The 27,171-nt window shown below is 32.0% G+C and overlaps 1 protein-coding gene across 5 annotated transcripts in view; it reads left to right on the top strand.

Moving 5' to 3' along the window:
- Positions 1–27,171, top strand: part of LOC122714456 (protein RUFY3-like) — a 31,483-nt gene continuing 4,312 nt past the window's right edge. Inside the window, exons 1-11 of one of the 5 annotated variants that reach the window (XM_043935791.1) lie at positions 1–494; positions 3,688–3,866; positions 3,929–4,038; positions 4,360–4,567; positions 4,640–4,803; positions 4,898–5,060; positions 5,204–5,320; positions 5,461–5,601; positions 7,991–8,088; positions 12,151–12,367; positions 14,151–14,411. In XM_043935791.1, coding sequence (XP_043791726.1) covers positions 305–494; positions 3,688–3,866; positions 3,929–4,038; positions 4,360–4,567; positions 4,640–4,803; positions 4,898–5,060; positions 5,204–5,320; positions 5,461–5,601; positions 7,991–8,088; positions 12,151–12,367; positions 14,151–14,411 — 1,848 coding nt within the window. In that variant the 5' untranslated portion in view covers positions 1–304. Of the gene's footprint in view, positions 495–1,695; positions 2,776–3,687; positions 3,867–3,928; positions 4,039–4,359; positions 4,568–4,639; positions 4,804–4,897; positions 5,061–5,203; positions 5,321–5,460; positions 5,602–6,008; positions 10,430–12,150; positions 12,368–14,150; positions 14,412–27,171 lie in introns of those variants that run through there. The other 4 variants (XM_043935790.1, XM_043935789.1, XR_006346644.1 and 1 more) reach the window with 4 other exon arrangements.

Here is a 27,171-nt window from a genome sequence, read left to right as displayed (position 1 = left end):
TATACACACATCGATAATACAAAAATAATACGAAATAAACACGATAACCGATAGTAGTATGACAGGTTAGAATACACAAACCGACAATATTTCTATGTAATCTCGAACATCAATTGAACTTAACAAATATGACTATCAATATTATCAATAACACTAACGTTCATATCCAGAACAATAAATTATCTTACAAAATTTGAAAGAGTGTCGTTCCCATCGCTAACTGCGAGCGCACGCGAGAACGCATGAACGCAGGCCAGCCATTCGGTAGCAAGCGCGCGCGCGAGCGTACAGTGAAAACGTAAACATGGCCGCGGAGAGTAGCGAAGGTTTGCCAATATCTCCGTCCGAGAAATCGTTAACCGGTAGCTTAGTGTCCGAGGAGAATGAGAAAAGTGTATCGCGATCGCCGTCGACTTACTCGATACGGGAGGACAAGTGGCCGGATCTAGTGGTATCGAGGCCTAGAAAACTGGACGCTTGGTGGTTACCGAGACGTAAGTACTACATAGCACGATACACAGGTGCATGTTTTCGATCCGCTTTCGGCGCGCGTTTTAAAGTCGGCAGTTTCGGCTACGTCGATACAAAGTGCGCGTGATTCAACGTCGCTCAACCATGTGTGTATATATATATATATATATATATATATATACACACGTGTATAACGTAGTATACACGCACTTAGCGCTCACACGCCGGTATTCTCGTTTCTTTATCGAGATACGCCTACTTCATTAGGGTTAACTATATGTCACGTGACCGTCAATGGTAACGTTACACGTGTTAGATATGACTCAAGAAATGAGAAATTGTATTTATTTTTGTTATGATCGTGTAACATTACAGTAATTATTTTATGGTTATATGGTTTCAATTGGCGGTAATGATAAAAAAAAAATTAATTAAAAATTAATTAGAGGAAAAAAAAAATTCGTTATTTTAACTCGTTATGGAATTTAAGGCATTAATTCTAGTTTTCGTGAAAATATATAATATATGAATTTATTTAAGATTTATTTAAGATTATTTATATTTAAATTTTAAAAATTTGAATCAAATAATCTCAGAAATTATTCAAAGTAAAAATAATGTTTAATTTATATATATAAAATTTTAATGCTTTTAATACCACGATAATGATATAAAGTATTGAATATAATGTAAAGAAACGATTAAACGATTTTATTTTTTTCAAAATACATTAATGCAATAGAACATTTACAGATAATACATATTTATCTTGTATTATTATTTGCATTAAATGATCTTTGACATTGAGCAAATATATTTTAAATCTCGAATTTATATCATAATAAAAAATCTCAAAAATTATTCATGAAGATAAAATTAACTCAAATAATCATTATATATTTTCTTTAACTTAAATTTCATGGAATTATGAATTCATGGAATTTCATTTTGAAAATATGATTAATATTTCACAACTAAAAAATTGTGAAATAAAAATGAAATAATATTTTAATTAAGATGTACGATACAAAATTTTAATTTAATTTCCGTTATATAAATATCTTTTTTTTATCAAATACTGTTTTATCGACAAAATAGAAAACGAAGCAAAATAGATGGCAGCACCTCCCGGCCAGCTACTCGACTATGTGTATTGATTATCGTAGGTGGAGGTAAAGTCGGCGGGAAAATCAATATTACTTTACGCCGGCGACACACCATTTTCGTCGTAAAAATTTTCGCGAGCAATCGACACACTTCATACGCGATTTTCCTCGGCAGTGAATCAGTCTCTTCCACGTTAAACTCTTAAGAAGCCAATTGACACGAAGTTACAGCTACAATGTAGCTCTAAAACCGAAACGCGAACGCGATTGTTTTTTCCGCTTCAGCAAAGATTTCTTTTCACCGCTTTTACCGCAGTGTCTATATTTCATTTTCTCCATAACACGAATTTAACACTTAACAATTTTAACGATACCCGTATCGAACGAATATCGCGAATTACTTCTTAAAACTTCTTAAAAACAATTGCTATTCGTGTAAATATAAAACAGTGGTCAATAATTAAATACATAATCATCATTATTCGATATACCAACCAAAATTACCAATGAAACACGTCGAGTCAGCTGATTGAAATTCTCAAGAGCAACCAAAACCAACACCTCTACCAAGAAATAATCAAATTGGGACATCGTAGTGGCAAGAAAGACGATATCGAGATAAAGTAATCAAACAACTCCGATCACAGAACTCGAATCAAAATATTATTATTCTTTTCCGAGAGAAATCGAATATTTTTTGGAAAGTTATATAAAAAAGGGAAAAAAAGAAACGTTCGCTGGGGGCGATCGATAACGAGAAGAGACCAGTTCCAGTTAACCCAAACACAAGTACTCCGTGTGCGGAGCTTAAAGGGACCCATTGTTACGATTTCTTCTATGCGGCAAGAATCCCAGAACGGTCTGAAGATCAGACCAGCGGGTGACCACGGTGTGCATCACGGTGGTGTCATGCTTGAGGAAGACATGGCTGGCGCCCAGGATACTATATACCTGTGCAACTTCCGTGTGTCGGTGGACGGCGAGTGGCTGTGCCTGAAAGAGCTTCAGGATGTCGAGTTCTCGTTGCACGACTCGATTCAACGATCCCCCTCACCACCGCTTGCGCTAAGTGGTATTAATCATCATCATCATCATCATCATAATGATCATCATCGCCAGCAACAGCTTCCCGAACAGCGAGAGCTTCGCGATATAATGCCGTCAAGCCCACCGCCATTGCAGCACGTTTCCAGCTTGTGTCTGTACTCGATGTTCTTGCACTACTCGCTTCATCTCACTTCTTCCTCGACCCGTTTATTTTTTTGAAACAACGATTTATTATTGCACCAGTCTGTGTCGGTAAAAATTCATGGACATGGACGAGCTCAAGTTTTCAAGCTTTGATTGTTCTATTTTCTTTTTTTTAGTTGTGGTTGTGGTTTTCGTTTACGATACGAGATCAAGTTTTTTTTTTTTTTTTCGGGGGAAATTTATTCCGGCTCAATTATTTCTCGTAATTAATAAGATGTGGAATTTAATTCAGATTAAATTCGATAATTTCTAAATTATTCGACATTTTAAATGCGCAAAAAGATCATTATGGATGGCAGATGTTTATGGATAATAGAAATCTTTAATTTAATTTTCATTCAAGTTCCACTTTTTCCAATTTAATAATCTTCAATAAGAAATTCTGAGATTGAGAATTTATAGGATATTTATATATATTATTCGAGAAGTTTTGTTCTTTAATTTTATTAAACTGGAATCAATTTCCTTCGATGTAAGATCATTATCTTATCTTATCTATTCTTTTTTCTTTTCTTCTCTTTCACTTCGCGATTTCTAAAATCCATAATTCTAATCTCTAACTATTTCTGTAACAGAAAATCTTTTTTTTCTCTTTATTAGCGCAACTTTTTCTTAATTAATAATATTTTTTCGTTGCGCTTCGCCGATACTCGCATCATCATATCATCATTTTCATGCACTTTCCAGAAGAACATTTTATTTTATTTATTTATTTATTTTTTATTTAAATTTTCATCGACGAGAATACGGATGAAATCAACGATTATTACCAATGAATATGAAGATATATATATATATATACGTATATACATATTCTTTGCCGATTCGAATTGGAACAAGAACACTGTTGTTTTTGCAGCACGAGATCCAGTCATCATCGAGAGGAGTAACCTCGTTAATATCTCGAAATTAATCGTGAAGGAGCTGATCGAAACGTCTTTGAAGTATGGTCGAATGCTCGACTCTGATCATATGCCATTGCAACATTTCTTCATCGTTCTTGAACACGTGCTTAGGCATGGTTTGCGACCAAAGAAGGTAAACATTACCTTCGAATTATATTGAAAAGGGAAATTGGCGCTAATTGCCTTCGATTTCAGGGTCTCCTTGGACCCAAGAAGGAGCTTTGGGATATTCTACAACTCGTTGAGAAATATTGCCCCGAAGCGCAGGACATTACGTCCAGTATTCGTGATCTACCTACTGTTAGGTATAATGCGATTTCCGTCTTTATTCTCCATCCAAAAATTACCAATTCTTAAATTCGTAAATATTTCAATATATCCTTCCTTTCCTAATATAAATCTTACCTAAAAAAAAAATGAAAAATCACTTCTTGCAGAGATTTCTCAATGATGAAATAATTTTAAAATTAATTTTCTCCCATATAAAAGTTTTAATATAAAAATCTCCTTGATTTTCTTTTTTTTTTTTTTTTNTTTTTTTTTTTTTTTTTTTTTGGAAAAAAGAAAAAATTAAATCATTAAGTGCAATGTCAAACGGGTCTTGTTGACCGAATTGACCTTTCCAGGACCGCCATGGGTAGGGCGAGAGCATGGTTGCGTATGGCGTTAATGCAGAAAAAGTTGGCGGATTACTTAAAAGTTTTGATCGATCACAAAGAGGACATACTGTCCGAGTATTTCGAGCCTGATGCTCTGATGATGAGCGAGGAGGCGATCGTTATAATGGGCCTGTTGGTGGGTTTGAACGTGATCGATTGCAATTTCTGCGTAAAGGTCAGTTTACTCCACTCTGTTCCGCGCAAACTGTTCAAAAACAAGAACGTATAGAATTGAATGTTGCGACAGGAGGAAGACCTCGATTGTCAACAAGGGGTGATCGATTTTTCATTGTATCTGCGGAACAGCAATCATATACCTGGTGAATCCCCAGACGACGAGCTGGAGAATGACAACATGACCACCGTGCTCGATCAGAAAAATTACATCGAGGAGCTGAACCGACACTTGAAGTAACTATATATCCGCATATATGTATACACACACACATACACACACGATATATACGCCGATGATTCGAAGCCTTTGTATCATCATCGATTTCAGCGCGACTGTGACCAACCTTCAAGCTAAAGTGGAATCATTGACAACGACGAACGCTCTCATGAAGGAGGATCTCTCTATCGCTAAAAATAATATATTGTCCCTTCACGAGGAGAATAGACAATTGAAGAAAGAGTTGGGAATCGAGATCAAAGACACGAACGAGGTACGATCGTTTGGTTTTGATCATCTCTCGTTTCTATCACGTTCTTCTTGCTTTTTCTTTCCTTTTTTTTTTTTTTTTTTTTTTTTTTTTTTGTAATAAATGATCAGATTGACAGTTGGTCAAAAGGGTTTCTCTGGTTTCAGAACGGGAAACCACCGATCAAAATCACTGAAACGACCACGGAAATCGAGGAGTTGAGAAGTAGATTAGAGGCTGAAAAGAAAATGCGGCAGGATGTAGAGAAGGAATTAGAGTTGCAGGTGGATGGGGCCATATCTTTATCTTTATATAATATAAAAATGGATCCCTATTATACATATTTACATCCCTTATCGTTGGAAATTATTATTAATAATTTTATCGGCGGAAGGAAATGACTTTTTAATTCTTTTCTGAGCAGATGAGCATGAAGTCGGAAATGGAAGTGGCTATGAAACTGTTGGAGAAAGATATTCACGAGAAACAAGACACGATTATATCGTTACGGCGACAACTCGATGAGATCAAATTAATTAACTTGGAAATGTATAAAAAGCTACAGGTGATCATCAGTATACCTTTTCACCCGTTAATCGCGACGAAGGATGCTTCATAATGCGATCGACATCCTTCTCTTCGTTTCAATTATCATATATATATATGTTCAATGTCTTTTTCTCTTATACAAAAGAAGAATTATATATTTTGTCGACGATCGATCACGAGGCATATCCTCGTCGCGATTATTAACTTACACTTTCTAACTTGTGTTTCTTCTAATTTATGTGTTCTTCCAATCGCACTTGGATTTTGCGCTCTTCCCTTTCCACTTCTGCTTTTAATATCCAGCTTTTCAGATTTTAGCCAAGTTTGATATACCACTCAGACAGTTTATGCTTCCCCTTTGTCAAGCTGGGGGTCGGGGGTGGCTTTCGAAATTCCTTGTTTCTGGGAATATTTCCATTATAGGAATGTGAGCACGAACTAACGCAGAAAGGGGAAATGGTGAGCCGGCTGCACGCGAAGACGAATCAAATAGGGAAGATCCTGAATAATCTCGAGAAGTGCAACCACATGAAAAAGGAGGTGGAGAATATTCGTAGCCCGACGACACCGAGCAGTGTATCGAAATCGATTCTAAATAAGACCAGTCCCACCTCGCCCAGATGTTACACGTCCGCTGACAATGCGGTCGATTATCAACAACATCCCCAGTCCAATAATCAGCAACAATCGGCTAACAATCTACAAAAGTCGACTAATAACCAGCAGCAAATATCATCATCCATTAACCATAATCACCAACAATCCAATAACGTTCAACAAAAGTCTGTCGTTAAGCAATTAGATTCCCCTAATAATAACAAACAAACGAGGGTAGACGCTCAACAAAATGGCGCCAAGTGCAAGGGTACGGCGAAGCCTGATAAAAGAGAGCAGAGTAACGGTGAGGTTTCCGTGGGGGAATCCGGAGAGGAACGATCAACCGCATAAAATAAACATTGTCTTTCTAGAGAAATGGTTTTTATACTATGCATCTTCTATCACTACGTTTAATATTTCGAGCAATCGAAAGCGTAATCGAAAGACAGTTAATTCTTTATACGAAAGGTGTTCCTGATATGACCAATGACATTTTGAAAAGTGTCCATGTGTATAATATTATATTAACATTATAAGTTTATATTATGTAATATTATTTTAAATTTTTCTTTCTAAGATGTTTATCGTAATAATATTTATATACTTTTAATTATTATAGCAGCTTTTTAAACAAGTTGAGTTAACAGAAAGAGCTTAAATGTTATTTAAGTCGGTGGATATATATATATAATTGTATAGTGTAAATGCAATCGAAGCCTAAATGCATAACTGTTTGACATGAGAAAAAAAAATTAACGTTTATGGACTCTATGGTTGTTATCGATTAATCGTTAAAATGTTGTTGGATCATTCAGAAGCACTGCTATTATATATTTAACACTATATCAAAATATCACTTAGACCTTTCACAGGACAGAACTTTATATATATATATATATATCTAAAACGCGTAGAATATTTAACGAGGATTTAAAACGAAATATCCGATAATTAATTATTTAGCATTATTCATGCATCAATAGGCTTTCAATACAGCATTCATCGTGGTGTGTTTCGATCGAGACACTCTATGGAATTAACTGTGCTCTGTTAACGGCATAGTTACGCTGTTTAATAATAAAATTGCTATTATCTGCATGGAACTACTACCGAGGACAATAATGTTAATAGATATATATTTCTTTTTTCATTATCTTCGCAATTGGTTTCCGTTTTATCTTCCATTATATTCTGATTATTATTACTCTATTATCATTGTAGAGTGTCTCGCACATGTGTTTTCAATCTAAAGGGGACGTATATTTATATTTTGATTGAAATGTTAATTATCTTGTCACATTGGTAGCATTGTATCTTCCTAATAGACAATTTATTATTGAATATTTAACAGAAGAGATTTAATTTTTTGAGAGAAATACAGTAGTGCCAAGTTTTAGTAGTATCCAAACTTTAACAAATCTCATCTCCATCAATTCTTTAAGGTGTGATCTTGAAGATTTAAATCATGCTGGAAATTTAACTTAGATTCTTCCTCAAACTCACATTCATTTCCTCCACTTCCAAACTTCTAAAGTTGGTACTACTGCAAATGATCTACCACCTGACAAATGATTAATATTCGTTCAAGGAGATTGAAAATTCATTTTTCAATGCATGATTTTTCAGTTATGTTCGGAATTCTTTTCTTTTCTTTTTTTTTTTTCAAAGGAATTCTTTTCTTTAAATCGTGAGTTTGCAGCTGCAAAACATTTACATCTCTATAGAATTGTGTGCGAATTTCAGGGTTGTTCCTTTAAGTAGTGAGATAGAACGAAACGATTCTTTTACTGAAACATAGTTTATTTCAGGAGTGCGAAGGCTCGCTTAAGCATAAAACAGAACTGATCACTAAATTGGAGGCTAAGACGCTATCGATGACTGAGACCATCCAGAAAATGGATGAGAAGTATGTTTAATTTTGTCTTTCATTAGTGTTAATTAATTTGTAAGCACTTGACTGATTCGGTATTCTAGATTATACGTTACAGTTCGAGCTAATTTATTAAAGTCAATAATAAAAACGTTCTATCGCGTAGAATTTATGTCGTTTTCTGGTTACATATCGTGAGTTTCGCCGCTTCACGTCATGGTTGTAAAATTTTGTTTTTGTCACGTTGAAATGTTCGCGTAGCATCGAATCATCAATGCGATTAACTAACGAGAAGTCTTTGGTATTACGAATCATGGTTTCGATAATTTGATGAAAAAAATTAAATTTGATTAAAATATCAGACAATTTTTCTCCCTATAAAATTTATTTAAAATGTTGTTCTAGTTGAAACAAATATATTAATATATTGTTGAAGTATTAATCCTTAAATATATGGCTACTTTTAAATATAATAATATAACTTTTAAATTGCAAATTTATAAAGATACAGAAGATACTAATTTGAAAAGTTCATATTATTTTTGAGTTTATTATATATGAATTCATGAAAAAATTGTACTATACTAAAATGATTTTGATATTACTTTTACTATTTGATATACTTTTTACTATTTGATTTACTATTTATAATATATTATAATTGTGTCTTATAATTATCCAATAAAAGTATCAATATATATTGCCAAATAATATTTAAGGGTTAATATTATACCCTAGAAAGTTAGAAATTTTTATTATTTAATAACGAAAGAAGATTGTCTAATTTAAAAAATTTCTCCATGATGTAAAAAAAACATTTCAAATACCAAAGTCTTTCTTATATCATTCCATCTTCTAATACTTCTAATTTGACAAAAAATCTCTCACTGCTCTTCATTTATCCCGGAGGAGGAACGTTATTGATAACAAACGACAAACGAAAAAAGAAAAAAAAAGAAAAAGAATAAAAGAAATAAAAAAGAGAAGAAGAACTTACTAAAATATTATCTTTATTATCGTCAATCGTTTTTAGCGATTTACATACAAAAAAAAAAAAAAAAAAAAAAAGAAACTTAGTCGTTGTGATAACAAATTTTCTATAACTCGTCGATTTGTTCGACGATCATTGTGTGACAACGTCGAGAAACGATGAATAATATACGCTCGAAGGCTGTAGAATTAGAGGTGATTTATTTTTTACGTAGGCGTCTCGCGAACGCGATCTGACTTAGAGTAGATTAGCCAAGGCAAACATAGTATAGATTATCGTTAACGGGGATGTTGGCAAACCTTCACTCAAAGGCTACTCGATTTAAGATTATTAATTCTATACATATATATATATATTAATAATATATATATATTATTTATATACAAGGCAATTTCAGAAATGGATAACCAAACTTTCTTACTGTATTATTATTCCTAAGGATGGAGAAAGGAAATTTTATTACAAAATACTAAAAAAATTACTACTTTTTCCTATATAGAAGAATAAATATCTATCTAACGTGATCAAGATATTTGTAATATTTCTCGATAAATTAGATTTTATCTAAATCTTTGATTCGAGTACGAATAAAAATTTTCATATATTGTACACGATCTTTTTTTCGTATTTAAGGAGAATAAAAAAAAAAATTTGGTTGTTTATTTCTGAAGCAGGCTTATATATAATACACATTATATATAAATATTAATGTTATTCATGTTTCCCGCAATAATTGGTAGATTTATACCTAAATATATAATTAAAAATAATATAATGCTATCGGAGAGGGGATAGCGCATAGAGACGTGTTGATCTTTCGTATCGTTGATCTTGCCTTGCTCGTGCGCGAAATATAACTTCTTTTGTCTTAATTAATGCTCGTCGATCGAAATATTTGATGAAATCTGATGGTATCTGGTCAATTAGAATAACGTATCAGGATGATGATACCACAGGATGAATTTACACAGGGACTGGCTTGCGATCATTTTTATTCTTTTACTCTTTTAGCATTAATTATCTGCTTATTATTTCTCTTCGACAATTATATTTGCTTTTATATCGATCAAATTGTTTCTCGATCGTGTATATGTATATAATATATATCCTTCGTCGTTATATACACAGACACACGTTATGTACACATGTTTGTGTCGTTCACGTTCATCGAGACACATACGAAGCAAACGTGCCATATACCAACACTAATCTTTATATAAATATAATTATGTATAAGCATCGAGCAATGGTTCTTTATAATGCACCGAGACACTTGTGTGCTTGTATATCAATTCAGCGGAAAATAAATTCATGACAGAAGATAGTCTTTTTTTACCATTTAATTACCCTCAAGATCATCATCTGTCGGATATAATAAGGCGATGTAAGGATGCTGAAACATGCAGATGGTTCGACTCAATCGAATGGCTTATATTAATTGCTTATTATATTTAATATATTCAGTTAGAATATCTTTACAAAAGGTTGCGTAAAGAGATAAAACATACAAAAAATTAATATACAATAAGAATATCGATCTTTCGTTTTAATTTCTAGAATCAATCTTTCAAAAATGTTCCACGAATATATTAATTATATATATCTCTTCCACAATGATGGAAATTATATTCCTCGAATTTATATTAGATTTAATAAATAAACTTTAATAAAAGATTTTTCCATCGTTTAGTATATATATATATATGCATTTAATCTTTTGTTAGAATATTATCATTAATAATTGGATCTCGTTCTCCGTATGATGAATAAAGTTCCAGTTTTAGTTTAGAGATTTATTAATTTAAATCGCTTGAGTCGAAAGTGTAACATGTTTTCTTTGTGCTCCTAGTTGTAGAAAGTTGGTTACAAAGTTACAAAGGATGTGTATACATACATAGTTCAAATTGTTTTTTTTATTTTTTATTGAATCTCGCTCGCAAGTTTTGTTCGCTTTCGCAGATACGAAAGAAAAGAGATTATTATTTTTTTTTTTTTTTCTTTCGAGATAGAGATATCGAGAAAAAGGTAAGTCGGGTAAAGATTGAATCGGAGGGGAAAAATATATAGTAGAAGTAGAAGTAGTAGTGGTAGTAGTAGAGATCTCGTGCATTTTGTTAAATTTGCTCGGGGATAGCAGCATAAAGCCGTTAAAAAAACAACCTGCCTATTTCTTCGGCCGGATGAAGGTATTCGGTCATGAATAATCATGACTTGAAAGTTTCAACGAGAAGACCTCGAACTAAGTTACAGATCTTTGCTTTTGTAACTTCCTTTCCCGCTTCGGGGCTTATCATTTCTGTAAACTCGAAACTGTTCACGCCGGTTGAAAACAGCCAAATGAATTTTGTTTAAACGTGGATGGCTGCTGCCCTGTATCGGTTATTAAAATAATAATTTATCGCTTCTTGCATCGCTTCCTCCCGGGATAATCTCTCGAAATAACATAACGGGGAATTCTGCGAGGCTTTCATTATTCTTGTAGCCGAATTATATTCCCTTATCGTTTAATTAATAACTAGGTTACGTAAATAATGTCGCCATTAAATGATCGCAAGACAGTTCCTTCAATATGGATTCTTTTATAAAAAGAGATCGTTTCTTCCATTAAAAATAATTCGTTATACATATCGTGCAACCTCTTCGTTCTCATTATTTCATCTTTTCATCATTGAATCAGATTTATCCCTTATTTTTTAATAAAGCAATTTTACAAACGTCGATCAAATTTAAATTTACTTTCAAAGATCGATATCTTTCTCTTCAAACTTTAACAGTCTAAGCAGATATCACTTTAAAATACTTTTCTTTGCTCTTTATTAAAGATTTCTCTTTTCTCTTAAATCTTTTACCACGAGATTAATCTACCTTTTTCTGTCAAATAATTTCAAATTTATATTTCTTTTATTATTATATTTCTTATATTTCTTTAACTTGCCCCGTTATATATTTTTTAATTATCACAAAGATAACATCATCTCTGAGCATCAGCCTTCGCGCGTGCGTAAATTTTCGCGTTCCTCGAAAATTGTTTTTGTATCTCGTACGAAGAGAGGAGGGCGAGTGCACAGCACACGATGTTTTGAGTGTCAGCTATTTGACTTAATCAGGTGCAAGGAAATCGACGACGTGAAATCAGGAGCGGTGGAGAGGGTGAAGATTTTGGGCGCCGAGGCTGCCGAGAGGGAGGCGAGGGCGAATGGGGTCGAGAGGGAATTGCGACTCGAACGAGAATGGCGGACCTCCTTGCAGGAAGCATCGATCTCTAACGCGGAGAAGATCTCTCAATTACATCAGGAAATCGATCAGTTGAGGCGGGTGTCCGAGGTACGTTGTATGTATCAACTTCGCCAAATATCGACATTCAAATTTGATGGCCGAAAGAATGTCGATCTCATCGCAAATACATTTTCTGTTTGTCGAATTTTAATTTTGTTAGAACTGTGAATGCACGTGTATCAAAGTAATATTATACGTGCGTGATTAGAATTAATTAGTGGAATTATTAGAATTATGGAAGTATGGAGATTTTGAAATAGAGAAAAATTGATAGGAATAACAAGTTTTTGTTTTTTTTTTGCCAAAGAATTGAGATTTTTCTTGATTCGATATCGAGATAAGGTCAACGTGAAATATACTCATTTTTAGATTTTTTTTTTTTTTGATTGATTTGAAGTTCAATATCTGACGTATCTCAATGTCCAAGTTGAATTAAAATGGGATATAATCATGTTTCTGAAAAGAATCAATATTAATTTTTTGAAAAGTAGCATAAAATCGATATATTTTTTGGTAATTGTATAAATGAAAAAAATCTAAAATCAATTAACTCGATTGGTTTAACAGTTCTAGTGTTAATGATAAAAAAATATGGAAAAAATTGGTTTTTAATATTAAAAGAATTAAAAGTAATTTTGCAAGTTCTCTTTGATAGATATTTTATTATTAAGATGAGAACAGAATTATTTTTTAAAATATTAACGTTCAACTGACTCACTGACATTCTTTACAAAATAAATGAAATACTGTTGCTAGCTTTTTAAAGGGAATTGACTTCTATTTTCTTTTTTTCAATAAAATAATCTATAAATGATATAGTATTTTATATTGCTACTTTTATTGCGAAAGTAACATTGTACCATCGAATCATATTTTAATAATTAATTTGAAAGATTATTAATAAATTTCATATACTTTTTTTTTAAATTCGTTGATATATTGATATAAATTCGTTGATATATATTCTCTTTAAAAATCTCAAGTTTTAAATCTCTGCATGGAACTTCAAATATTGAAAGATATCTTAGGATATCTTAGATTATTAAAAAATTCCAAACAGAATATTTTTGATCAGGAAGAACAAAATGAATCAACATCAGTCAAAATAATGCAGAAAAGAGAAATAAAAATAATTTTATTCTAAAAGAATATCAGATTGTAAAACATTCATGAATCCAATATTCTCACAGATTGGTCATCTATAGAATATCTTTAATTTTTTTCTGAAATATTACATTATCTATATATCTTTCTATCTTCAAATTTTTCTTCAAATCCAAAAGAACACACAATATCGCACACAATATAAAACAATATATTCATAAATCTATTATTCTCATCTATAGAAGAATTTCATCAATTTCATCATTTTCAACCATCTATTTTACACTTTCTTACTTTCAAACTAATTTATTTCGTATCCCCCCCTCCCAAAAAAAAACAGAGAATATCACAGTATAAAATAAAAAAACATTCATGCTCAATTATTATCTTTGGTTCCTTATAAAAACTTTATATTTTAAATATTTTCAAAACACCTTCAACCGTCCATTTTCTTCCACAATACTACTACATTACCCACCTTCCCCGATCGATTTTTCACCCCTCTCCCCTCTCCCCCCTATCCCCACGTCTCTATCAATCTCCCCAAACTTCTCCACTCCCTCCAATCGAATCTTTCGCCTAACAGCCGGCGACAGCTCGACTAACAATCGGTGTCCAGGCCCAGAGAGAAAGAGAGAGAGAGAGAGACAGAGAGAGGCGTCTGGAGGCAAAGTTTCCAAGAAACTGCGTGTAATTCCGGACATCTCCCCCCTCGCGTGTGTTACAGAAATACCTGGCCCTGCAGGAGGAGCATTACGCGCTGAGGGAGATCTGCACCGAGCAGGAGAGAACTCTGGAGGAACTTGGGGGACAATTGAGCGTCGCGAAATTGGCGGCCGTCGAATTAAGGGAGGCCGCTGACAACGCTCAACAGCACCACCAGCACCACCAGCACCAGCAGCAGGAGGGCGCGGCGACCTGGGCCAACGATCGGCTGGTCACCCACTGCAAGAGCTGCAACCGTGAGTTCAACATCACTCGTCGCAAGGTAATCAAACTTTTTAATTGGCCGAGGATCCCGGCCTCTTTCGTTCTTGTCGTCGTTCCTTGTCCTCCCCCCTCCTCTCCTCCTCCTCTGCCGGGGTCACGGATCGCTCGAAAGGGTTAACTTGCTTCCCTTAATCGTTCAATTCGCCTGGGATTATCGGCAAAGTCACCAGATTTCCACCACGCGTGGATTCCAGCAGCATTTGGAACTAAGCGTTCTGAACCACCTCTCTGAACCACGTTGATGGCCGCCCAATTTTATATATATATAGATATATATATATATATATAGATATGCTTGTTTCTCGAAAATCGGAATCGCGTGCGCCAGGTGGAGAAGTTTGATGCATGACAGTTCTGTTATTAGAGATAACACGGGTTGTATCGGGTCGTGTTAGGGTTTGCAATTACAAGCGGCCCCGATCCTCATTTGTTGGTTCGTCCGTGCCTAGTCCTTCCTTCCTGCTACCGAGTAAGGCCGAAGGGTAATTGAAGAGATCTCGACTCGTGGATTTTTGATTAGATCGTATCGCGCCGCGACGGTGGATATTCACCAGTTTTCGTATATTTTTCTTCCCTTCGATGCTTATGCTGGATTTCGAATGTTGAATACGCTTCGTCGATCGAAGGTCGTGGAAATATTATATTATTGATTCGGGAAGAGAGTGTTCAGAATGGTGAATTTGAATTAGATAATTAATGAGCTAATAGATAAATATATTTATTAATTGTTATATCTTTTTTTTACACTATTTCATTGACTTTGAACAATCTTGAAATCGTAATTCATTAATTTCATTCATATGAAATGCTCTATTAAATGGTACGTAAAAAAAAAAAAAAGAAAAAAGAAAACAAAATACGTGTTTCAATTTGTATATTGATCGAATAATACAATATTAGTGTTATAAATTTTGTTTCTGCTCCCAATTTTGAGATATAAATTAAAAGATAATATTCTGATCATTTGTTTATCGTTGAACATTTTATTATTCATATAAATAAGTATTAACACTGTTCCTTTCAAAATTGCGCACCACTTGTTATCTATAGGACAATTCGTTTTATCTGTGAATGGTCCAATGAATATAAATATTTTTTGTCATTTTTCCAGAGATTTGAAAAGATTGAAAATCCGCATTGGCGATAACGGCCAACGCTGCTTACCCACTTTTAATGTTTCCACTCTACGTTAACTGTTATTCATTGAATAGGAATAACATTTTATTTTGAAAATCCATTTAAGTAACAAAACAATTACTTTGGGCAACCGATTTTCAAGATTTTATATAACGGAATCATTTTATTTTTTATTTCGAAATGGAAATTTATGGCACGTGGAATCTAAATTAATTTTGCAAAATAACAGAAATATTCTTTTGATAATGATTTGTTTTACTTCGAACATAAAAATTTTAGGACATTGTATTCTATTTATTCCATTCATAAAATGTTAAATGGAAAATGTTTAAAATTCATTTTTCTCGAAAACGTTTTTTTTTCTTGCTTCTATATTATTATTCAATTCTACCGAAATATACGTACAATTAATAAATTAAAATGAAAATATGAAAATTAATAAACACTTTTTATTTATAATATTCGGAGTAAGTAAGTAATATAAATTTTAATTTACATCAAACAGCACGAATTTTATCTTTTTGTAAAAATAAAAGAACGACTTTGGAGACTTTGGCATTTTTAATGTATCTTCTCTGTTCTCTTTGCAACATTGGATTCATTTCCTGTTTTAAAATTCGCTTAATAAAAAATTATCTGTGAATAGGAAATAGGGCAACAATAATCGTACATTTGAATATTTTCCGAGATAAAAGTGAATATTGTAACTCTAATGGAATTTGTAAGTAAGTAGAAGATATAATAAGAAGCATAAAGTGTAAAATAGAATAACAAGAAGTGGCATCTTTATCGAAATGAGAGACTAGAGAAGATATTTTACTGAGAAAGTTGAATCACCTTCAAGGGATTAATTTCTTTTAAAATATTTATTAACAACTGGATTCAGCAAGATGACGTAGCTTTTTCAGATTTTCAATATTAATGCACAAAAATATTTAAATTGTCATTTAATTTTGTCCATTAAAGATTTTCAGTCGATTATTTATTCACTTTTTACAATCTCAAATGCAAAAAACGATCTCGATGAATAAAAATCCCTTATAAATAATTCCAATAATTCACAAATTATTCGTATTTTCTTCGAATATTAACATTGCTCCAAGCAAAATAGTCGAATTATTTCCACTCAAAAAGTAAAACTCAGTTGAAAGATATTCTAACTTGCAATACTTCGAATAGATTTTTTTTTCTCTTTAACAAAATTCAAACTCATCATATTAACTATTTTCTCAATAAAAAATATCCTGTGCACGAATATAAAAATAAAAATACCGACAAATCGATATATTAAATAAATTATCTTGAAAATAAAAAAAAAAATCCTTACATTCCCCCAAATATATTAACTTTTTAATTCACATGTACCCTCCATTTCCTCGAATTACACGCGAATTTAATAATAAAAATCTTATCCAAAGCAAGCATCAATCGATAATAGCGAGCGCGAATAAAAGTAACGACGCGCCCCTCCCCAACCTCCCCTCAACCCCCTCCCCTCCTTCTCACGCACGACACAAGCATTTAAAGTATTCCGTCACGATCAGATCGTGATTTCGAGTTGCGTGCATCGATAAGTAATGCAGGGGAGATCGAAATGCATTCGTGCATTCGTCATACGGAATATATCCCTGTGCTTTATGCACCGGCCGGCCCTTATCGAAATTTCGTGGACGCGCGCGATAGAGATTTACCAAGAGCTTCTCCGAGGATTTCTCGCGCTAATGGGGGCGCCGCAACCCCCTTCGTAGAAGGGGAAGGAGGGGAGGGGGGAGTCGTTAAACGCGCGAGATTTTCTTGTCCAATCTCGAGAGATTCGATTTTTATTTGAAGAAAAAGAAAAGATTCTGATAATCGTTCATTCGATCGATTTCCTTTCGAAAGGAATTCAATCGTGTTATGGAATATTATTATAGGGAATTGTTTGAATTTTACTTTCTTTTTTTTTTTTAATGAGTTGAAAATTTACGAGCAGAGTGAAAATGTAAAAGGATAATAAGACATTTTTTGTAAAAGATCAAATTAATATGATTGAAAAAAAAGAACTGTTTTGGGAAGGAATAGAGATTTGGTTTTTTCTTTCAAAATGTTTGTTTTGGATATTTTTGCATATCATATTTATCTTGTAGATTTTTCTATATTCAAATTTTTTTGTATGTAAAAATCATTAAAAAATGGGTTAGTTAACAGTTTCAGAAGTAGAATTTTAAAGTAACAAATGAAATTAGTTTTAAAGGTTGAAATGCGTTGTCATTTAACCGTTTATCTTGCTGTTTCATTCGTTGTTAATTTATTTGCGCCATTCTAGTCTATTTATTTGTGCAAAATAGTTTTGTTCGTGTAAAATAATTTAACAATATAATTCCATTGTTTGCACACGTAGAGAGTACTAATTATTGCACACATGAAAACAACATAATCATTTCCAGCATTTAAATAAATAAATATATTTAATATTCAATTTTTATTCTTATTAACATAAATATTAATTACACCAAATTACACCAAATTTTAATTTAATAATTATGCTAATAATCCGCATTTGATTGCCAAAATTAAATTTGAAAAATAATTATGAAGTAATTAAAAAACATACTTTTCATTATACTAAAATAATAAATGAAATCAACTATTACACGCATCGATAAATTTTCAATAATATAAAAGTACAAAAATTCTATTACAACTATTCTCATTTAATAACAAACAAACAAAACAGAGAGATATTAAAACACGAAAGATTTCGCTCGAATCTCCCTCTATGCATAAACAATCCAACCGAGAGATCTATAAGTTCTCTTGGAAATCAAAACTTTCCATTCCGCCAAATAATCGTAAACCCACCCGAAAACATTCACCCTCGCTTATCCTCGGTGCAATCACTTTACTGCACCATCACTTTTGCCTCCCACCCATTCATACGCAATCGTTCGACTCACGCACGCACTGAATATATGCATATTCACATAGTCGCGTCTCGATAGAGACGTTCGCTTGGCTCCGCCTTTTTTTCTTTCCGCCCCCTTGCACATTCGAAGGGGGATGGCTCGCAAGTTATTGCATAATAACAAGCCAGACCAGAGATATCCTCGTTACTCATTTTTAACGGCGCGATACGAAGTAGCGATGGGATCAAGCTCAACGTGTACTTTTGTATGAATCAAATTCTGAATGATCCTTTATAAGATTCACCAGGTATTCCAAATTATTTTGATCCTTATAAACTAGTTTCCAGAATTTCAGAATGAATAGTTATGAGGTTTGAAAAATTTATTTATTCGAGACTAAGATTCGAGGCATTGCGTTTTCTGTGGCGAGAAATAAAATTTATCAACAATTCTTCAGAGCATTAATTCATTGAGAAGATTATTTTCGGCATTCGTTTAGATAACAAGAGTTTACTTAGAGTTCACACTCGATAGGATATTGATGAAAGTTTCGTTTCAATTAATGGAGTTTTATGCAAAGTTCGGTTTTACTTGTTGGAAATTTCGATTGTCAATGTCTGAATCTATTCGCGATCTATTTAGACCCATCGCTAGAACACGTGTATTACCATATTGTTACCATACTGTTTAATATAGAATAGAATAGCCGAGCGTGTTGCCGTGGACAAGAGATGTCGGTTGGTGGCCGATGTGTTTCGCTGGTGGCTCGTTCAGAAGAGGGTTTTGCTGGAAAAACCGAAGTAAACGCAAGCAAGCGGCTTGGCACATGCAAACCCCTGCAAAACAATAACCCTCCACCGCAGATTCGCCCTCGTTGTCGTTAAGATAGCAGAGCATTGTTGTTTCGGCCCTGATCCTATTGTTGCGCTTAAACCGGTTAAGTTGTTCGAAATTGTTGAAAACTTGTAATTTAGGCATCTAAAATATGTATTAATATTTGACGAATTTTGAGAAATTTTAAGAATTATAAAGAGGATCGATGAAGTTTAAAAAAATCTACACTATTTTTATATTGACAAACATATGGTGCCGATACAGTCAAAATAATTAAATATGAACCAGTCGATTAAATAAAAACCAAAAAGTTGTTTGAATCAATTTGAAGTTTCAATATTTCATAAATAAGATATCATATTCTAGGAATATTCTTCCAGAATTAAATATATTTAACGTAAATTATCTTAAAACTCGATTAAAATTTAAATCGTTATAACTCCAAAAATAATGCTCCGTAGTCAATGGATGAAAGATCATTAGAAATGCGAAAATTTATCCTTTAAAACGCCTTTTCACTTATCCCGATACGATTTCCGGTTTTCGAGATATCATCGTATAAAGAGAAAGTAATTTTTAATCATTTACCTTAAACCGCTTAATTTAAATTCTATTAAAATTAGGAAAAATTTGAACTGTTATAATTCCGAAGATAATGATTTCCAATCAATGAATGAACGATCATTAGAAGCGTGGAATCTTCCCCTTTGAAACGCTTTTTTGTTTATCTCGATACGACTTCCGGTTCCCGAGATATCGTCGTATAAAGAGAAAGTAATTTTTAATCATTTACCTTAAACCGCTTAATTTAAATCCTATTAAAATTAGGAAAAATTTGAACTGTTATAACTCCGAAGATAATGATTTCTAATCAATGAATGAACGATCATTAGAAGCGTGGAATCTTCCCCTTTGAAACGCTTTTTTGTTTATCTCGATACGACTTCCGGTTCCCGAGATATCGTTGTGTAAAGAGAAAGATAATTTTTAATCGTTTACTATCTCCGTCCTTTTCGGTTATTCGGACCTCTCGCTCGTACCTCGTGTCGCTGACCTATCTCAAACTTCAGACAAGCGACAGACGCGATTCCTAGAAAAACGTAGTACGCATTTCCAGGAAAAATATAGGTCAATGGGTCGCGGATCCATTCATAAATTGCGCGCTATCTTAAACGCTATGAATACTTTGAATCGTTATATCTCGGCAACCGATTGAGATATCGGGATAAAACAAAAAGGGATTTCAATAGTATGGTTTTCTCTATTTCCCGAGCGTATATTCGATAACAAAATTTGTAATTGTTTTCAAGTTTTTTTATGCGAAAGATCAAAGTTTCATTCACGTGATTTTGCACGAATGCAATAATTTATTCTTGTATGATTATGAATATAGATAATAATAATAATATATTAATAATATATGTTTTATATGACACGTTTTATAACGTTTTGATTGTATAAAAATCCAGAAATTAATTATAACGAAGAATGTTGTACATAAGAGGACGAGAGAAGAAAAAAATTTTTTTTTGTCACGTATTTTTTGTGATGTGAATTCTTTTCTTGATATATTTTTATTTAGAATATTCTTAGCTAAAACTCTTTTTAATGAATATTGGAATCAAGAATTCACAGGATTTTCACAAAGGAAAAAATTAATATGTTTTTCCATTTAAAAAGAACGAAAAAAAGAGACTGTTTTTTAGATTTCTCCAAAAATTTATTATATCTATATTTTTAGCCTTTATCAATTAATTAATTAAAAAAAAGAACATACATATCTGCAATAATTTTAAAGAAAATAAATAATTTATAACATTTTGCGCTTTGCATTATAATTTATCATTACTCAATTAATCGAAAAGTTGAATTTAATTTTCCAAAGTAATTCTGTTAAATTTATTCTCTTTTTAAATTTTTAAATATTTTATTTCAATTTTTATATTTCCTTAATTTATATGCCAAAATATAAATATTTTATTATATTAACAAAAAATCTCAAGTAAAAATATTTAATTATTTTTAATCGTCATTTTCATCAAATATTAATTTCAAAAAATGAAATATTCTTTTTCTTATAAGAAAACTTTCGTGATTAGGAATTTATTATTAATCTTTTTTAAACATTTCGCAAAGTTTTAACTGCTCGAATAATTTTAACTTTTCTCACGATCTTTATAGAGAAAATTTCATCGTGTAATCCCTACTAATAATCGATTGGGAAATAACCATCGTCGATGCATGCATATGTTGCAGCAACGAAATGTTATAACGCATAAATTGTAAATTGGAATAAGAAGCCAGCATCGTTTCGATACCAAAATGGCGTCATAACGTTGCATCATCGCCGATATCGATCCGTACACAGATGTTAATAAGTGAAATTGAACGTCTTATATATCGTAACAAAATGGTAACGATATCTCCTCCTTTTCCTCCTTTTTTTAACGCGAATGGATACAGAAATTGCACAATTTTCTTAATCAAGTTTTACCTATAGACGCAGTAAATCATGCAAATTTCTTTTCTTACTGTGGTATCGTTTAAAAAGAATGGAACGAACTCTTAAAAGATTCAATACTTTTCATTCTGTAAATATAACTTTAAAATACGATCTAAGAAAATTGGAAAAATTGGAAAACACGAATGCAATCGTTACAAATCGATTTTCTTAATCTAATCTTCTCTTAATCTCTCAATAAGTTATACAAATTGGTACGAATTTCACTCCGAGAGGGTGAAATTAATCCCTTAAAGTTTCCATATTTTTCGTTCCTTCCCTTTTTAACAGTTTCGAAATATTGCTAATCTAAGAAACACGAAAAACATTTCTGCGGATAATTACACGGACAATAACGCAAACAAATAAACTTCTCTTTCTCGAATCTGGAAATAAAATACACACGCACAAGGAACTACACCGGCGCCAGGATGATTATTAAGATTTACCATAAACTTCGTAACGAATGCTCGTTTCCCTGTTTCTCGATGCACGAATATTTCTGCTTCGAACCGGGAAATGGCTGCAAGCAATAAGATACCTTCAATTAGGTTAACGATCCTCCATGTGAAAAAATCGTTTTGTTCGTTCACGCGATCGCGCGGAAAATGGCCGGAATAGCTTTCGCGGTGGGAAGTTGAAATAACTGGAGAGGGTGAGTAGGATTGTTTTCGCCATTTACCATTTCGTGTTGCCATTTTGATTCATCCTGTTCTTCCCTTTTAATATTATAAAATGACTGTGTTGATTCAATATATAATAGCACGAATATTTATTTAACCTATATCAGATTGAATAAATCAAAAATCGAAAATTTTTCTATTTCTGCTTTATGTGTATAAAAAAAATAAAGTTATATGTCTCGACATATCGACATAAGTTTGTCAAAAAATATTTTAAAATCGTGCAAGACTTTGTGAATAATTAAATTTAAAAAAAACAATTTATTTATCCATCGATATAAATTTGAGATATTTTGAAAAATGTATAGAAACTTAATAAGTCTCGATATTCTATATTTTTGTTTTTATATATTCAATTTTATATATTCAAATTATTAATTATTTGGCATATATCTTTATTTCTGTTTCTTATTGTATAGTAATAATATAATAATTGTTTTATTGGATTGTTTTATTAAATTGGAACTCCAAATTTTATATCACATCAATCTGATGATACTAAAAGTTATCTTTTATTAGATATAGATTTATAATAGATTTAAAAATCTCCTATTTATTAATCAGGATAGCCATCAAGTTGAATTTCTAACCCAGTGAAATTTATCGTTATCGATTGTAGAATTGCATTATCACTGTGTGTAGTAACCACGTATGTTCTAAATATTAGAAGCAAATACTCACAGTGCTCATAATCAGCCGGGACGTCTCGCTATTGGAATTGCGGTGATCCCTCTACACTTGCGACTACTGGGACTCGGCACCGGCGTAGTATTCTCACGAGTCCTCGCCTAATCATTTCGTTCGCGCAAACATTACCTCTGACTTGACCTTTTCGTGTTCGAGGCACGCTAGACGATAACTGTTACTATATATTTCTTTTCTCCTTAAAAATCGTTTATTCATACGAGCAATTCATATTTATTCAAGCGAAAAAAAAAAACAGGAGAAAAAAAATAATTTCTCGATCTCTACTCGTGCATTTATTAAAATAGAACGAGATACGAGATCTTCTTGTTCTTCTTATTTTATTCTTATTTTTTTTCTTTAAAAAATCGTGGAAAATTGTTCTCAGTAATTTATGTATTTAAGCGACTGAAAAAGAGAAAACGTTTTCAGATCTCTTGCACTGGTCGTTATATTTATTCATTGTGCACGTTTCAAAGCGGATTCAAATATTTTTATTGAAGCGAATATTTTAAAATTTCTTTTTATAATATACATCTACTTATCTATTTTTTTTTTCCTTTAACATTTAAGTAGCAGGTTTAACAACTAATTATTTCGAGATTGAATCTTTTACGACTTTTATTTATATCCTGTATAACAAGTTTTAAATCGAGCTATGGGGTTACTAATCTCGGAATATCATCAGGTCGTTACATGTTAATATCAACGTTCAGCTGGTTGGAACTCAGTGTTGAGAATATGTTAGGACATTTAATTTCAAGCCATTCAATCCTGTTCGTTATTCTCACATTTTAACTCAATAGTTATAAATAACTATTATTAACGATATCGCGGTAAAAATAATGAAAGAATAAATATGGATTATTAAATAAAATTGAACGTTTTTTTAAAAGTAAATCTTCTAAGTTAACTATACCAATATCCATATGAGTTGACTCGATTATTAATTTAACACTATTATTGTTTAATGAAAATTGTAAATAATTTTGTTTTCGAACAACGGAATAATGGACATCCAATTAAATTTTTAACGTTTTAAAAGGAACTTTTCATATCTTATTGCGCTATAAATTTTCACATATAGTGCGTGTTTTGTGATATATGCGTACTTAAGTAGTCATAGTGAAAAAAAAAATACCCATATAATTTATTCAAATTCTTGTGCCAACGTTATACGATTTTAATTGCAAAATTTATTTAAAATGTTAATATCCTATTTATAATTCTACTTGAGTATTTATTAATTCGATATTAATAAATCCTTTCGAACAAGGTTTCAACCGTGCGTATAAATATCTCCTCGTGATTTCATTCAACAACTTCACACCTTGAAACAACGTTAAACATTCACATACTTTAAATATTACATACGTCTCTATCATTACCCCAATATCTTCCACAATTCTATCTGCAAACCGATTTATTCCTGTTTAAAAGCGTCCCTATAAGTCTCTATCATCTATCAAGACTCGAATCAGATGAACTGGTTGCAACGTCGTGGTCCAAGGGTAAACGTTCCTCCCCCTCGTAAGTCACGGTTGATACGGACGGTTCAATAATTAACCCGGCGTGGAAATCGGTTATCGAGATGATATTATTCGACCACCTCTTGCCACCTCTATAATACCCAGGCGAGCTCGAAATGCTCGAACGAACGAGCCGGTGCCGCCATTTCACCTCGGCCGGATTCAATTTAGATGTAAAATTTAGAGTGGTGGTCGCGCCACCCCCTCCCCCCTTCGGCCGACGAATTCCGCATTATTATAATAGACCGTTGGTAATGGCTCGAAAATAAAGAGGCAAGGGGTAATGGAGAAACCGGATAGTGGAAGGAGTGGCGCACCTTTGGATCGAGGATATACGTATATAGGAGCCATAAACTTCCCTCCTCCTCGCTCCCTCCGTTTCACTCTCGCTCATTCCCCGTTCGAATCCTCGTGTGTTTCTTATTACACGATGAGCGTGGTTATAACTTGACGATGTTCGTTCTCCCGCTTGGAAATGAAATTGACGAAGTGACGTTTATTATTTCTCGGTCGAGTTATTATTATCGTTCTTTTGATGTATTTTATGAGATGTGTAAGACACGGAGGTTAACACGGAACGATTATTTTTGAATTATTGAGATTGTTAATTAATTCTTAAGGAAATTTTTATTTTTATTTCGTTTCAAATGGTAATTGTTTGAACAATAATGTAATTGAAAGATTATATTAAAGTATATATATATATTTTTTTTTTTAAATTTTTTTATATATCCTACAATTCTTAGGTTTTAATTTTATTAGATGTGAGAAATGTTTGCTTTTATAGATAGATATAACTTTGAAAATTTGTTGAAGAAGAAAGAACATAGAATTAGATGATATCTTAAAATTTATTGAATCATTTTAAATATGCTTTGAAATCATTTATGATAAGAAATTTCTATAAAAAATAATTGGGGAAAAATTAATGTGCGATATAGAATACTATAAATTAAGAAAGTAATTTTTATATGAATATTGCAATGTTTCAAAATGTTTTAAAAATATTTTGCTCATCACTTAATGTATTCTAAATGAAGAAAAATATTCGATGTTAAATTCGGTTTCGCTTCGATATCGTATATTTTATTATTTTATTTTAATTTAATTTTTGAAACAAATTTTGCTTCTTTTTTTTACAAACTAATATCTATATTCAATAATTTATATCTCACGTATACTTTTCCTATTTTAAATATTGTTTTCCATTTAAAATTTCCACGTTATTATTTATCAAAGTTGCGATCAGGAGTCGAAATACAGAAATATAATTAATTATTCTCAGAAATGTGCGAATATGAACGATAATTTCAATAATAATGATTATTATTAAATAATACAAAATTGAACATAATTAATATAATATCCTTGGTAATATTAATAATTGTCATTATCATATGGTAATCATTTACTGTGAGAGAAAGAGAGAAGAAGAAAGAAATGAATTTGAAGTTTCGTAATTTTCAGATTATTTGATATTAAATAAAAACTTTACAATTATATTAATATAATAATGATTAATAAAATGTATTAAAAATAAACATATGTATATTTCTATCTTTATTATTATCGTATATTGGATTTAAAAAGTGAATTTGGAGAATGAAAATTATACATAGAAAAATACATCAGAAATTCATTCTATTTATGAACAAAAAATTTTTCAATACATTATTATTCGAATAATATTATTAAGAATAAAATAATATTGAAAAATTTAACTGAAATTTCATTTGAATAATTACATAAATAACAATTAATTTCGACCTCAATCAATTCTATTCTGTCTTAAATAGTATAATTACAATAACATTAACTTGTACAACTTAATATAGTATAATTACAATAACATTAACTTGTACAACTTAATTATAATAATATAACTTAATATCAACGACTTCACAGAAAAAAAGATAAGTCCTCTCGTTATTTATTTAACATCTTATTTTATTCCAATATTTCTCAATTTTAAAAATATCTCCACAATTCTCACATCCAATGTTATATTTTCTACACACACATATACAATAATAATAATAATAATAAAGAAACACGCAACGAATAACAAAATAAGATTTTCTACAATTTTCTTACCTGTCCTTAACATTCTCCAACACTCTCAACACAATGTAACAGGGAGAATAAAGGGATATTTTACAAGATTAAACGTTCTCCTCCCTGAAATTGACGGAGGGACAATGGAGTCACCAGGCGAAAAAAGCTCTGTTGTCCGTGTGCCAGCTTCAGGTGCAAGCCCGTGAACTTTTTTCGACTTTTGCGAACGTAATCCGCAACCACGAGTCGTATTGCCACGCTACTTTTGCCTGGACGCGTTAAAAAATTTCTTACCATACCCGTGCACATTGTTGCCGATCTAAGGAACCGTATGAGAGAATCGTGGATACGTTTTGATAGAGATCTTGGACGTGCTTATATACGAAGCTGAGGAATTTTTCTACTTTTTTATTATTATTATTATTATTATTATTATTATTATTATTATTAT

The sequence above is a fragment of the Apis laboriosa genome, unplaced genomic scaffold (genome assembly GCF_014066325.1).
Source record: "Apis laboriosa isolate Shangri-la unplaced genomic scaffold, ASM1406632v1 scaffold30_cov140, whole genome shotgun sequence".
Classification (NCBI taxonomy): Eukaryota; Metazoa; Arthropoda; class Insecta; order Hymenoptera; family Apidae; genus Apis; species Apis laboriosa.
Note: the sequence above shows the minus strand (reverse complement) of the source record. Positions and strands in the feature narration are given on the sequence as shown.